The sequence below is a fragment of the Drosophila sechellia genome, chromosome 2L (assembly GCF_004382195.2).
Source record: "Drosophila sechellia strain sech25 chromosome 2L, ASM438219v1, whole genome shotgun sequence".
Lineage (NCBI taxonomy): Eukaryota > Metazoa > Arthropoda > Insecta > Diptera > Drosophilidae > Drosophila > Drosophila sechellia.
The window spans coordinates 3,589,515-3,604,939 of record NC_045949.1 but is presented as its reverse complement, the minus strand read 5'-3'; the positions used below and the strand labels follow the sequence as shown (position 1 = coordinate 3,604,939).

Genomic DNA, 15,425 nt, shown 5'->3' with positions numbered 1-15,425 from the left:
CCCACAATGCCTTGAGTTACAGTTTTCAGTCATTTGTGAGCAACTGAAAGTAACACTACATAGCTTCAAAATGAAATTACTTTATACGGTTCTCTTAATAGGTACCTTAAGTGCCATTTGTTTTGGCCAAAAGGAACGTAAGTATCATTTTAACTAAGAAATATTCAGTTTGACTTTTCGAAACTCCTACTTTTTAGACATATGCAGATCTGATCCGAGTGTTGTAGGAAATTGTGGGCATAAAATTAAAGGGTATACCTATGAATGCCGGATAAATAGTTGCAAGAAGTTCCGGGCAAAGGCCTGTAAGGTAACTGGAAACTTTTTCAGTAGCAGGGATGCGTGCAATGCGAAGTGCAAGGACACCAGGAAGCCTGCTCAAAGCGGAGTCTTCGAATTCTTCAATCAAACTGTGTCGCAGTTTCTGCAGATGATCTTAAGCCTAATGAGCTGGGCCGGATTTTGAACCAATATACTATAAATCTTACAAGCTAAACTATACTTTACATTTTATAGTATTTGATATATTCCTATGAATTAATAAGTTTATATATTTTCTAATGCAAATCTTAAAGCAGATCTTTGACTTTCGCTAATTTATGGTAATATAAACATAGAAAAGTAACATGCATCTATCTATAGTTCAATTTAAGGCAAAATCAAGTTTAAGTGGCCTACCGGGACTGGAAATTTTTTAGTCGTTTGAAAGCTGAGCAATGGAGATGAAGTTCGTGGTCATAACTTTTCTAATAAGCTACGTAATAGCCCAATCGAATGGTTAGTATTGTACTAACTTAAGATCTCCAATGTGATTGCCAAACTTTTTTCAGCCGATTGTGTCAATAAACCAATTGTGGATGGGAATTGCGACCAGATAATCAAAGGATTTACTTATGCAACCGAAGAGAACCGATGCAAAATGTTTAGAACAAAGGGTTGCACAGTGGTCGGAAATTACTTCCGTTCCAGAGAAGAGTGCGAGCTCAAATGCAAAGGATATATAAATTGGCGAGACATTGGTTTCGAAAGCTACGGAATCGGAAATTGGGAAGAAAGTGTAATCGATGACTACTGGGTGAATGGTTCGCAAGAAAGCGAAGTCGAAAGCATCTCGAATAGAGGATCGAAAAAACGAACTCCTAGGCAGAATATCTAAAAGAAGCTTGAACTTGTGGTAGCCTTTTGAAATACACCTCGACCGATTTGAATCTTCGGCTCCACTGTAAACTACCTAATAAATTTAATATTTCCCTATATAATATTGTATTCTTTCATTGCCAGTAGTTGTCTTTAATTTTTCACTGATCGTTTCCTACTCCACTTGAAGTGTCTACTTTTGGGCTGACCCTGCTAATTGTCATCACCTGCGAATTCCCCCACCTGGAGAGTGGAGTTGTCGCAGGTGTTGCTGTTGCTGCTGCAATTGCAATTGGTGTAGCAACTGTCGCTGGCAGCCGGCAACTGGCGACGCCAAGCCAAATGCAATTATCCAATTGCACGAAATGCACTTGGCAATGTTTGTGGCCTAGACAATGCAACACAACTCGCTGTGTCCGAGTGTGAATCTGTGTGAGGGTGCCTGCGAGTGTGTGCGTGGGTATCTGTGTGTGGACGTTGGAGCAGCACACGCGAAATTCAATTAAGTGCGCACTAAACAGCGCAACGATTTCGATTGGACTGCGCTCCCTAAAACGCCAAGCGAAAACGAGGTGCACATGGAAAAATCCTTTCGTTTTGAAATATTTTAAAATTTAATATAAGCCTTATGGAAAATTTATCGTTACTAGCATTGGTCCTTCGAGCCGGATACATTGATCACCATATGTGCACTCTATAAAATGTTAAACGAAATTCAGGTGGAGCAACAGCTTTAGTTAGTTTTCCACAGTGCAGCAGAACGGATGGGAAATGCGAAAGGGAGGGATGGGGCTGGTGGAAGGGCCTGCAGATTGGTGGAAATCTGTGTGGTAAGCCTTTGTTGTCCAGTCGGTCCTCGGACATGGGGATTAGTAATGGAAGCTTGCGCTAGTTTCTGCCACGAGCCGTCGCCAAAAACGGGGAAATTCAATCAGAGCGGGAGGATTACGATTTGGAGGGGGACTTTGGGTGGAGGGACACAGAACAGCAGCGGATGTGGATGCAGTGTCCGCCAAATTGCATTAGGTGGCGGAGGGATGCAGGAGGGGCCAGCTTGAAAGGTCTAAAATCGTTCGGAAAAGGGCCATTGAACCACTCTGTTTAATGGTTCTTAAACTCTTTTTCAGTAAGGATTAAATTTTATTGTTTATAGGGGTGCTGAACCACTTTTCTAATTTTTGTAGAAAATATATTCTTGCAATTTGTAAATGAATTGTATTTGAAATGCAATCACAGCTGATTTCAAACTTATTTCCATAGGCCTCTCCACAAGTGCACAAAATAAATTAACTCAAAATTAATTAAAACGCATCAGAATATAATGCAATTTGCTGCAGCGGCAGAAGCGACAAATGCTGAGGGCATTATGCAACAGCTGCAGCTATAAAAAGTAATATAAATATAAATTAATAATGTCACGAATGACAACAACAACGGCGTGGAGACAAAACGAGCAATTGCATTAATTGAGCAAACAACAAAGTGGGAAATGCAATGCGTCTGGACAACGGAAAGCCCAACAACATTGGATGCACATGAATATGGATGAGTCTGGACGCCAATGCCAATGCACTTTCGATGCAACAAATGCACTTCGCTGCGCCAGCGAAAAAAAAAACGCACGAGGAGCCGGAATAATCAACTGTCGCTTGATTAATTTGAATTAACCAAATTAAAAATGGAAACACAAGTCAATCAGCGAGTGCAACACCCAGAAGCGATGACTTTATGGGCGACCAAAAGGGGTCATCAGAGGAGCAGAGAATGGTCAAGTATGACATATATGGTCTGCATTTTGATAATGCTATAAGAAAAGATAATTTTCATGATTATTTTCTGTGAGAATTTCGTTCTTGTGTCATTCAAATATGTCTGAAAATACCATTTTCAGAAGGTCAGAAGACAGACATATTTTCGGACATTTTTTTCTGCTCTTTTGCAGCCTCTTGAAGGTCAGATACAAAACGACCACCGACCTGCTTTCATTCAGGGCCAGTTGCACTGGACTTATCGGCCACTCGAATCTCGGTTCGCCAAATCGCGACGAGACGCAGAAACACACAGATTCGCAAGAGTGCAGTGCGGCTGGAAAGTGGGATAATTCGCAACCAGACTGCTGCAGTGCCTCCGCTTGTGGGTATCACATCCATGGGCATATCCACGTGCGCATCCCTGCTCCAAAGCCCCGTCCCGCTGGCATTAGAGCCACTTAAACGCATTTGCGAAATTGCCTACCGCCCACCCACACACTCGTTTAGCTCTAGTTTTCCTAGTTTTTTGTTGCTGTTGCCCAAAACCGAGAGCGCGATAATTTCCCACTGAGGTGAGATGATATGGTAATGGGAGGAGCAGCAGGAGGTGGAGATGGCGGTGGGTGGCGGTAAACTGGCCGGCCAGCGATGAGGTTATCACTTTTGCCACCGAAGTAAAGTGCATCCGTTTTTAGAAATGTCCGCCTGTCCGTCCGGCGTAATCAAACTAAACTGGCGCAGTCGCCACTGATGATCCAACTTGGAGTGGGCTGTGATATGATGGATACAGTAGAGCTTCCAGGTGCGGAAAGGATTTTTCAATTATATATATATATATCAGAGTAGCTGAGAGTTGTGATCTATCCACTTAAAGTATGGTAAGTATTGTATTTAAGTTAATATTTAAATGAAATATATAGAATTAGTAACACTTCCATGTTTGTGGAATCTCCACTGTCTAGCCAAACCATTTGCATATGCCCCCATCTAAGTATCCCTCTTGATTGCAGTTTTGGTTGAGCGTTTTCCTTTTTTCCATATTTTTTGCTGCTTTTGTTTTTGTCTCGCGGCGCATTAAGCGAATTTGCGAGGTTCGAATTTGATTGTGTCAATTGGCTCGCGCCTAGAATCAGGGAATCAGAGCCTCCGAGTAAATCGCACCGAAATGATGCCGTGCATTTGGCCGGAGAGCCACCCACCCACCAGCGAATCAGCGCCTGAATGCTGCACTGCAAAAAATGAGCGTAAATTGAATTAGCCAGCCGTGTTGCACCCCCGTCAGTTTTTCGTGTCCAAGTGCCGGCAGCTTATCCAAACTCGAAAGCCAAACAGAGCCGATTCCGAAAGCTAACCCTTTCAATTATATATATATGTTATATATGTATATATGTATGGTATATCGTCATCTTCGGGGCGCCCGCATGGGGAGGAAAATCCGTTGATCACCCCTACTGACTTGGTCTTCTTGTTTTATAAATATTTTGATTGAATTTTCTGTTTAATTAAAGCAAATTGTTTTGTGCATTCCAGTGGGGCAGGGGATGGGAGGTGTTGGTACCATATATTTATTAAGCTTTGTGGGGGGTCGTTAAGTGATTGAGAAACACAAGGGAAGAATTAAAGTGGGCTATGAAATTTGTTATGAGTAGGATGACGAAATCAAATGAATTATTCATTATTATTCAAATGATTCATTATGTTATATATTAATAGATTGTAATTAGCTAAATAGTTAAATGGTTCAACATCGTTTTGAAACTAGTGGTATGTCTCGTTTGGAAAGCCTTGGCGAGAATGTGTGGACCCCAATCTATCCATCAATTTGGAGCATTCACAAATTCGATGCTCAATTCAATCAAGCAATCAATAAACATGGCCGAACTAACCTCCTTCGACTAACGTTCTCTGCGGTAATTCCATTTGCTAATTTAAATATGCCAAATTGTATTTTATTTGTATGCGGCCCTATTGCACCAGCCCCTTTTCAACCCCCTTTCAGTGCCCATTTCACTGCGCTTTCCCCCCTTTTTTGCACCGCCACCCATGCTTCCCTAATTGAGTTGAACGAATCGAACAAAACTTGGCGACGAATGGAAAAACCGTTCGTCAACTCCAATTGACTCCTATGTGGATCCATCCAGTCAGGCCCCCACCCCAGAGAGTCTGAACCCCAGTGTGCCACCCACCACCCTCTTTTGTGGGCGTGGCATCCAGTGGAGCGTTGAACGTTTGCATGGCTGCCAATTAATTTGCGGTTGATCAATTTAATTTGAAACTTCGTTTTCCCCACTTCTTTTTTTTTTTTTTTTGGTCCGCTCTTTGGCGAATTATTTGCCATTGATTTTGTACCCTTGCTCCGTCTCCGTTGCGCACATGGGGAATCGGAATCCACACGAGCTGTCTCCTCTTTTTTCCTCTCTTAATTACCATCAATTATTCAAACTGCATTTGCGGAGTGATCAACTTTTGGTCTGTCTTCAATTAAGCGGCGAGTTTTCAACCGAAATACCCCCTCCCTTGCCGTTTTGGGGGCAATCTCCTTTTGGATCCTTGCTGCCGAATCCTTTATGCATACGCCAATTTTGGTTTTAATTCTTTTTTCGCCTCCAATCCCCGCTTCTTTCTCATTTGCACTTCAAGTGCTTCACGAGTTTTGTGCGATTTCTCACAGGAAAGGCATCGGCACAAACACTTTTGCCAGACACTTCGGGTCTGGCTCACAAAACACACACTCCAGGACTCAGGACTCTGGAACTCCGAGATTCTTATCGCACTGGCACTCATTAGGAAATTTCCTTAATGCAAATTAAAAGCGTCTAAATAAATTATGAGCACAGTGTGCTGCGATTTGAATGGGAAGTTGAGGATTATCTTTTGAATCAGTTGCTTGAGGATGTCAAACAATTTGATCATTGCGTTCCAAAACCTTTTCTTTTCTAAAGGGACTTCCGACTTTGATATAAATGAAATGAATACATATGAGATGATATTACCTTATTACCGTCCGTGAAAATTTTGGCAGCAATACTTCAAGCGTGTGACAGAAGAAAATCCCTTGTCGCTGTTGGCTTTTGACGTTTTGGCGCTGAGCTCTGTTTGAGTTTAACCTTTTCGCAATTTTCACAGAACGAACTCACGTAAGACAAAGGTGCTAAAGTTTCCCCGAGCTAAACAAGTCTAAACACTTGCCAGGAAGTTTTGCAAAAAGTTTTCAACGAGGATACGTGGGCGAATCACAAAGGATGCTGGGCAAAGTTAAGGATTCCTCTACAAATTACACGCTCAATCTCAGAGGTAATAGGCCGCAAAGAGTAGTTAGTTTTGGGTTTAGAACACACACACGTAGGGTTGGCACTTGAAGAAGCTGGATGTTGTTTATAAGGAGTTTTGAGTTTTTCCAGCCTTGTTGGCAGCACCGTTTTGCCGACGGAAAAGTTTCCTTTTACAGATTACAAGGTGTCATTTAATCCAGTCCGGGTAATACGTATTTTTTCGGGGGATTTGGTATGATCTATATGGCATATATAGTGTGGATAGTGTTCAACCGACCGCGTTAAACGTCAGAATGCGAATGATCTAACGGTGCTTGTCGTAGTCGCAACGTCGACAGCGCAGTCGGCTGCAAATTAGATCTGCGTCGGCAGAAAGATGGCTGCGGGTGGGAAAGAGATGGAGGAGGAGGAATGGGGATGATGCCCCTAAGCGCCGCCTTTGCCATTTCCCGTTATTTTCGCTCGCGCATGCGCCGCGCAGCCAGCAAACCAAAGCACAGTTGTTTCGAGACATATACCCATCTCGCTCGCTCACCCAACCCCCACTCTCCCTCTCTCTTTTGCTCTTTCTCGGGCATGTAGGACAATTTTCTCGCGCATTTTCATTGTGGAAATTGAATTTTCGGCATGGAGAGCTGCAAAAACAAAAACAGAAACGTTGAAGGGGCTCTCGTGTTCCTAATATCCCTATCTACTCTTATCCCTATCTACTTTATTTTATTACACTTTATTTAGGTGGCAAGGAGAGAGCGAGCGAAAGAGACGGGACTAGCCCCAGGGGGGAGGGGGGAAGAGAGCGCAAACAACTGAGGCAGCCTTAAATTGGATTTTCATCGTTAAGTGTGGTGAATGTGTGTGGGGCAGGGAGGGATGCGGGAAGAAATGGGGGCTACGGGTAGAAGAAGAAGGCGAAGCTTTTGTGCTTTGGGTGCTCTTCTGGGAAGAGGAAGATTATACTACAGCAGTAACAATAAGAAAACGATTACTCACCGTTGGTATTTATTTGGCATATCATTTTTTACCCCTCCCCACCCCCCACGAACTTTTTCTTTTCTTTTTGCCACACTTGACAACTCAATTTATTTAGATTAATTTCTCATCTTGGGCAAAAAAATAAATAACTAAGTGAATTTCAGTTAATTTATTATGGAGCATCATTGTTATGGCTACAACCTCTTCTGTTTCCTCCCCCAAAAAGAAAACACCCCGTATAATAGCAATTCCCAATCCCAGTGACGCCATCTTGGATCCCATTTATTATTGTTTGCCTGAATGGGCTCCTCTAGCTGTCCTTCGCCCCCGTCCACGCCCCCTCGACCTCAGGAACCTCTCCCCCAACCCCTGTTCTAGCCCCATGACTCTTTGTCCACAATTACGAAATGAATTTGTGGCCTCCCGCAGTCCCTATTCTTCCCCTTTTATGCACTGCCGTAATTTCTTCACAAATCTTAACTGAAAAGTTCTTATTCCAGGACTAGGTAAAGCATTATTTAAATATCAAGCAAAATAAAATAGTTTGCTTCACAATCTTTAAAATGGTATGAGTAGATGCTCTTCAAATTCTAAATACATGTAATATTTTATATCGTATCATGAAATTGCTTTCTATTTTATTAACATAATCTAATAGTGAAAACTTGATCCATCATTTGAAAATATTTTTTTGAAGTGTTCTGAACTTGGCATTTTGGGCGTGCAGGATAACTATTCAGTTTCTTCTGGCTCTCCTACGCTTTCCCCTCGCCGGCCGCTCCTTTCTTTTGGGGGAAGCCTGTCAGGCCTGCAAATTGGCGCCCTGATTTATGACTTTGTCTATTGTTAGCTTACTTCCTTTGCACCCACAGTCCCCTGGACTGCGTCCCCACTTCGTTCCCCCATCATTAGTTTGTATTTTAGTTTCATTTCCAATCCGAATTTCATTTCTTTTTGCGCTTAAATTTTGTTTTGTCCTCTTTGATTGTGTTTATTTTCCACTCCCTCTCCGTTTTCGGCGCTTTTCTTGGTTGGTTCGTTTTAGTGGAATTACCTACTTCATAATAGATGAGTCTGGGATTCGTTTTGGACGCCAGAGAGAAGGCGTGGCACTCGACTCCTAACGCCTCTTCCTTTGGCAGGTGAGGTTCCTGCGATTCGGAGGAGGAAAAAAGATTTTTCCAGCCACCGAAACTACTTATGTAGCATTTTCCACTTTGGTTGGATGATTTTATAACAGTTTGTTTGTCATAAAATTGTCTATATAGGCGATTTTATCAGTTATGCGGTAAGCTTTATTAATTTAATAAATTGATTGATTTCTGTGGACTATTTGTTATAATTTTACAAAAATTACTTAGAGAAGCTTTTATTAATAACTTAAGCAATTGGCCCGCCTTGGCTTTCTTCGTCTTCTAACATCTTTCTACAATTTGAACTAAAGTACTTATTTATTATCCCTTTTCGACCATTTTCTCGGTGCCCGGCAGTTCCTGGGTGAAATTTATGTAATTTATATGGGCACTTGACTGTCTAAATTGCCTGCAGAGCTGAGCCCCACCCGGCAGAAAACTGCCTCAATGGCAGGGCCATCTCCAGTCTGCCATCCATTTTCCCCCTCCACTCCGCGTTCCCCCTTCATACCCACTGCCCCTGTTGGAGCACGCTTTGCTGCCACTTTTTATATCATCTACTTAGCTCTAATGGCAAATAATTAATTTCCAGCTTCCGCGAAGCCAGTTCTAGCCTGCCACGCCCCCTGGCCACCGCCCACGTAGTAAATGGCCGCATGTAACTGCAGTTTCGCCCCCCAAAAACCCCCTCGCTGGCCCCTGGAACGACCGTTTTCAATTTACAAATTGCTTATTTTTCGAAAACCAAATTGCGAGTGCCTCGGACTTTTGCCAGGAGTGAAAACCCGTAACTGTAACCGGATCCGGATCCGGATCCTGATCCGGGACCAGGACGAGGCCAGAAGCAGCAGTTAATGCATTTTACGTGCGGCCAGTTGGGTGGCAAGAAATGGGGGTGGGAAGAGCTGGGTGGGGAAAATGCGCTGCGGCGAAGGCATCTCAATTACGTTTATAAATTTTCCAAGCCAAAATGGCGCAGCCTCCGAAAATGAATAGCCGCCCGAAAGGGACAGCGTGAAATGGGGGAGCGAGACGGCAGGCGGCAGAGGCGCTGATGGGGGTTTTGGGGCTATTAATAGCCCTTCATACTTCATTGAGATGCTGAAGCATATAAATCAGAAATATAACAGGAAACTTAAAGTTGAGAAAACATGTTATTATAACATTATATATATGCTTATATATTTATTTTTAAAACCCTTTTTTAATTTTGTCTACGCCATTGATCTTATAAGCACCAGTCTACCCAGGAACCTCATGAAAAATCAACGGAAGTCCCCTTTCCGCTTGTCGAAATTTTATTAACTTCTTTTGGACCAAATTGCATTGCGGTTTATTTGGAGGCCACTTCCCATTCGGAAAACCCTTACCACTTTTGCTTCGGCATCCCGATCCCGTCATCACCTGACTCCTGAAAACGATACCCGTTTATTTATGATGCGACATTTCAACTCGCATTCGTAGGCTTGAAAAGAGCCACGCAAATTTATTGGCGCCATCAAAAATTGTTTGAGGCACGCAAAAAAATAGTGCACCCCTAGTTATGTAATATTGAAAATATTTAAAACAACTCCAAAATTATTAAAATGATTATGATTATGTTAAGTTTAAATAGAATATTAAATTATAAATTTGCTTAAGTACTAAACACAAATCTGTCAGTGTATATTTATTATTGGGCGATGGGGTGAGTATATGGGGCTGGCCACGCCCACCGCCTAAGCAAATGGCCAAGCCTCCATCGTTGGCCTTTCGGTTTTATTGCCTACGCATCATTTGGCTAAAAGAGGCAAAAAGGCTTCCTCGGAATCCATTTGGAGGCATGTCTTCGACTACAATTTGGGAATACAATTTGCGAAAAGGCGGTGTGGCATGGTAATCGTTCTATGAAATGCCTAAATAAAATAAATGGCTAAACAGAATTAGAGTGAAAGGAGCTGCGGCCCAAAAGGATATGGATTGGCGCTTATTCAATGTTATTTATTGGGAATTGCGGTATCGCTTTTATGATATTTTATTTATTATACGGCTGTACATAAGTGGCGAATTTCTTATTTACGAGTTATCTTATTTTATTGCAAGAAATAAGTGTTTTTTTTTTTCGAAGAAAGGGTAACAATTTTGTTACTTTTTTATTTACTAAACAATTTAGCTTTTTGTATATTATATATTATAAGATCATCGGATCACATCTTTCCACTCTTGAACCAAAAATTAATTAAAAGCGCAATTAATTTGTTTGACAGCTGAAGAAAACAGACGGCAAAAGCTTTTGGCTTATTGTAAGGGGGTAGAATGGGGGAATGGGGGCCCAAAATGGCTGAAAGGGGGTTGGGAGAGGCAGGGGAGGCTGGCTTTTTTCTCCTTTCGTTTGTCTGATTCTGTCGGAATAATAAAAGTAATTTAATTTTAATGAAATTGTTAATACGAAAACAATTTCATTTTGCAAAAAGTTTTGCCTGGGCCAAAAGAGGAGCAGAGAGGGGGGTGGTGGGGGTGGAGAGAGTGAAATTGCTCGTGACAATGAGTGAACGGGAAAACAACAAACAAACAAACAGGAGTGTGAGAAAAAGAGAAGGCCAAACGAGCAAACACTACGGTACAGAAAATACAAAAATGCCGTCGCAAAGCCAAACAAGAAAAGCACTGCACAAGCGAAATAGACGGAAAGAGGGAAAGAGAAAGAGAGGGAATGCGAGAAATGAAATGCTGATGCGAAGATTTAATAAATGAAATTGGTGTGTGATTAAAAACACAAAAACCAAACGAAATCCATCTAATCAACTTTTGCCGCCGCCTCACTTTTCCTCTACTTTCTCCTCCTCCTTTTCCACAGACCCGTTTCTCCTTTTGTCCTTTCTCCCAGCTGCTATCTCTTTCCTTCTCCCAGCGACGTCGACTGCAACAGCGGCAGAGGGGTGAAAAGAGGATGATGAAGTGAGGAGGGGTGGCACAATACTGGGGGTGGGTGGTCTTAAGTTTGCAACGCCTTCTTGAGGTAAATTCCCGACCAAAGATCCTTGGATTGTTCAAACCTTACGAAATTGTACATAAATACCCATTTAAATTAATATAGTTTTAACAATATGTTACTTATTCATTAATGTTTAATTAAACATTTTTTATTTTTAAACATGTTCCAAAAAATTTCTTTATATGTAACATAAAAGATCGGAAAATTCATTCTACCTACTTCTTAACAAACCTAGTATACCCTCTTACGAAACGAGTTAAATAGTACAATTTCCCAGTTTCTTATTCCCCTGTTGGGATTTTCTCTCTTCTCAGGCTCCACCCCTACATATGAGCAGAAAATGGCTCTAAAATACCTATACATACACATATTTACATATATATGACGGACAGTTTCTGTAAAAATCTACATCTTACATGTATAATAAATGTGAAAAGTAACGTAAAACATAAGGTAGAAATCACTGAAATGGCAAATGGCGCTGTATTAGTTCCGGAAACCAACACTCTTTTTCATAAACAGAAAGGCGTTCTGTGCTATTAGTTCCAAAAGTATGCGAGAAAAGTTGAATAAATCATGGCGTAAAGTTAATCCTGTATTGCCAATTTATAATACTAGATTAATTTAAGACCGATCTTGACCAACTTAAATGATGATTTCATTCGGCATGATTATTAAAATCAAACTGCTACATCTTCTCTGAGATGTTGGGAATTGGGCTATTTAATATGTGCTTATGTTATTAAACTTTACACTTTTTTAAAATTTTTATTTTTTATTTGTTTAAACAATTAATTTGAATAAAGGATTGAATATAATATATTATTTTATTTTTTTTATACCAACGCAAATTCATAACATTGCAACAGAAGAGAATATAATTTTTTTAATTAAAGAGAGAAAAAAGTGCTAATGTGCTCTTTATTTTAGAGTATCGAGTAGTGGTAGCGAGTACGTTGTTTGTTTCAGTTTCAGTCTGTTGGAATTTCTCGTGGTGTGCGGTTGTTGTTTGTTGCGATCGTGCTCGGAATTGACTTTTGCGGCATTTTTATAAGAATCAATGCAACGCGTGGTTTTCCTGCTAATCTTGGCACAAGTTCTTATTAAAAGAAAAATAAATATATATATGATGGCATTAGCGTTTATCACAATAATCCACATCGCCATTTAGTTCGGCGGTTTTTCAACGACTTGTGTTTGTGTGTGCGTGCCACTTGGTTAGTTGTTGCTGCTTTCGCTAGTCGTACGATCTAGCATTTGTGCTCAATTCTGAATTCTAAAATAAAACAACAACTAGCGTTTTCCATATGTGCAACTATTTGCCTTAAAAAGCAATTAAAGCAAAGGCAGCGGCTAAAGTTGACTGAATTTTAGAGAAACGTGAATTGTGAATGCAGTTTTAGTGTTTTAAGCGAAGAGAATGGAAGAGAGAGCGGCTCTCTTTTAGTTTGTGATTTCAAAGTGGAAAATTATTAATTCAAATGCAGCCTGCAACTAATTGCATGGAAAATCACTTGTTTGCTGCTCGCTCGCTCTGTCTCTGTCGCACTTCAGCTGACGAATTTTCCCTGCTAAACTTGACACTTTCCAGTCCATCTTTCCAACTAATTCCTTGACTGCAGTTTTGCGTCGCATTTCCTTTCTTCGCCGATCTGCCTCTTTGCCTTTCTTTTCTCTTATATATTTCAACAGAAGCTCAGTTGTTGTTGTAACTACTCCACCTCCTTTTTGTTACTTGCTGCTTGTTTTTGTTGCTCGTCATGTAAAATTTTTTTCCAATTTGTGCGCCTTTTCATATTTTATTCTGCCGCGCTGTTTTTCTGTTTTCTGTTTCTGTCTCGCCGCCGCTTCTATTTTTAGCAACAAGTATGGCTGATGTTGTTGTTGCTGCCGCTCAAGTTAACTACGCTACGCTGCCAGAAACAACAACAAGTCAAACTATGCGGAGCGAGAGAGAGTGAACTGAAAACAAAAAGAGTGAGCGATAAAATCCGCGAGAGAGAGTACAGTGGGGCTTGACTTAAAGTATCAGATGAAGCAAGATCACAAATATTAACAAATCGATTGTTCTTTAATCCAATACAATTATTAAATCGATATCAGTGAACTATTGTATACAATTGGTAAAAGCTCCGTCTTGTTTTGACCTTCAAGTGCGGGTGCCACTGTATTCGACTCAGGTGATAACAATAACAGCGACGAGTGAGAGATCTTTCTCTCTTTCTCTCCTTCATTTCATTTCCCAATCTTTCGTGTTCGTGTTCTGCGGCTAATAGCATTTAAATTTTAATGCCCAATTTCATAGAAACGCAACGCAAGTGGAAAGACTCGAGAAAACAAAAGTGCAGGCCGTCTAAATTGATGGCGAAGTTTCGTGTGCCGCCTGCATTTCATTTATAAATATATTTTCGGCCTTAATTCTGTGCTTCCTGTGAATTAACGAGGAAACTGAAGAGTGCGCGAGCGAGAGGGCCGATCACAAATCAACAAGTGGAAACGGAGAAACTTTCTTCGCAAAAGCCGGCTGATCGCAACAACAAGAAGAAAAGAGAGCGATTCTCTGCGACTGGAAGCATAACATTTACATCACTTTCGTCCAACATGTAAGCTCCATTTTAATATGCAATTACTGTCCGCTGTTGTCGAACAGCAGCTTATTTATTCATACTTATTGTTTATTTTTGGATTTATGCCGCCTACGAACTTTGTGATTGCACAATCGTTCGGCCTTTGAATAATTTTTTTTCGCCAAGGCGCCCTTTTGTCTATATACCCATCTCTTTCGACTGCTCCAGTGCTGTCTTTTTCTGGTCCGTGCTTTGAATAAACAATTAAGGCTCAGGGTCTTTAATCCCTTTTCTGCCGAAAGTGATCGTGCCCAAAAACAGATAAGATAAATCACGAAAAGTTAGTAAAACAATAGGTAGACTTCCTTAATGATAAACGATCTGAAGGAAGGTTACTTCCATATCGTTTTCGAATTTTATCAAAAACTTTCACTAGTATGAGTAAATTTTATATGTTCTATCTGAAGTAAAAACCCTCCGCTTATCGAACCACTTCTCAAGGACATTCCAAGGATAAGTCGGGTATATCTCTATCGACAGTTTCTTGAAATCTTGAAATTCTTTGTCCGCATTTATTGCACATTCACGTTCATAGCGAATCACAGGAAACAAAGCTCAGTTGTTGTTTCAGTTACTGCTGCTCACTTTTCGCTTTGTTTGCTAGTTTATTTTTAGCATTTTGTCATAAAGTTTAACAAACAAACCAACCAGGCAACGGTGAAAAATTGCTGACACTGTGCCATTAAATTGGTATTCGATCGATTTTAGGTGTGAGGGTGTGTATAGACTCTGTTTTACAACTGCGCAGATTTCGAACGTAGAAATATACCTATACATACATATTGGGTAATTATAAGGAAAGGGTTCCCTTATCGGAGGTAATTCTAGAAGTTGCACAACAACTCGTTCGAAGCGGAGTAATAAATTTGCAAAGCCATTTGCCTGGTCTTAAATTGATTTTCTTCCAGACTTCCAGAAACTAAGTCGCAGTTCGAAATTGGACTCTTGAATGGTAATTCCTTCTTATCTAAGCTTCAAAGTTAAGTCGTGAATGGGGGGTATTTGGATATGGGGAATACGGAGCAGAAATGAAATTACATGCCACCATTATTTCGCTTCTGCATTTTATTTTATGATCATTAGTTTTGAAATTCCATAAATCAAAAATTTGTGTAGATAGTAGTGGTAAGCGAATCGTTTATGTGTTTGTTTATCCGAGAAATCATTTGGCAAAGCATTTATGGCACGAAAAATAAACAATTTGTAAAAATTTCAATTTTTGGGATCCATTCCACCCGAATTTTCGCAATCTTTATGCCCCGCCATAGCAAATTGCAATTTTACCCGCTAAACGAATTTGTTAGCCCCCGTTAAGGTAGAATTTCAAGAAGCACATTCTTGTGTAAGCTGCATATCAAATTTATGTCAAGTTGGCCAATTTTCAACAGTAAAAACGACAAAGAAAAACTCTACGCCAATCAGTTTGCAAAAAAATTAGCACCAATTTGATTTTTCATCAATGAAACTTGTTTATTTGAAAAGTGGTTTCGGCGCACAGCTGTTTTGAAGGAACGGAATGGAAGTAGAACATTCCAATCGGAGACTTTAAGAGAAAAATG

General features: G+C 40.6%; 4 protein-coding genes across 4 annotated transcripts in view; 3 read left to right on the top strand and 1 right to left on the bottom strand.

Moving 5' to 3' along the window:
* LOC6613266 (homeobox protein aristaless) overlaps positions 1-6,441 on the bottom strand; it is a 29,312-nt gene extending 22,871 nt beyond the window's left edge. The window contains exon 1 of the mRNA XM_002037707.2: positions 5,882-6,441. The gene's annotated coding sequence lies outside the window, so the exon portion shown is untranslated. The remainder of the gene's footprint in view (positions 1-5,881) is intronic.
* LOC116801776 (kunitz-type serine protease inhibitor homolog beta-bungarotoxin B1 chain) lies at positions 35-466 on the top strand. The gene is made up of 2 exons (XM_032723231.1): positions 35-137; positions 198-466. Exons 1-2 carry the CDS (start codon positions 71-73, stop codon positions 464-466), a joined length of 336 nt encoding a protein of 111 aa, XP_032579122.1. The 5' UTR covers positions 35-70.
* Positions 663-1,259, top strand: LOC116801774 (kunitz-type serine protease inhibitor homolog beta-bungarotoxin B3 chain). Its single transcript, XM_032723224.1, has 2 exons — positions 663-777; positions 831-1,259. Exons 1-2 carry the CDS (start codon positions 717-719, stop codon positions 1,154-1,156), a joined length of 387 nt encoding a protein of 128 aa, XP_032579115.1. The 5' UTR covers positions 663-716; the 3' UTR covers positions 1,157-1,259.
* Positions 6,442-12,229: 5,788 nt separating the features above from the next.
* The window catches only part of LOC6613265 (cGMP-dependent protein kinase, isozyme 2 forms cD4/T1/T3A/T3B), a 29,523-nt gene continuing 26,327 nt past the window's right edge, over positions 12,230-15,425 (top strand). The window contains exons 1-2 of the mRNA XM_032713821.1: positions 12,230-12,456; positions 13,545-13,842. The gene's annotated coding sequence lies outside the window, so the exon portion shown is untranslated. The remainder of the gene's footprint in view (positions 12,457-13,544; positions 13,843-15,425) is intronic.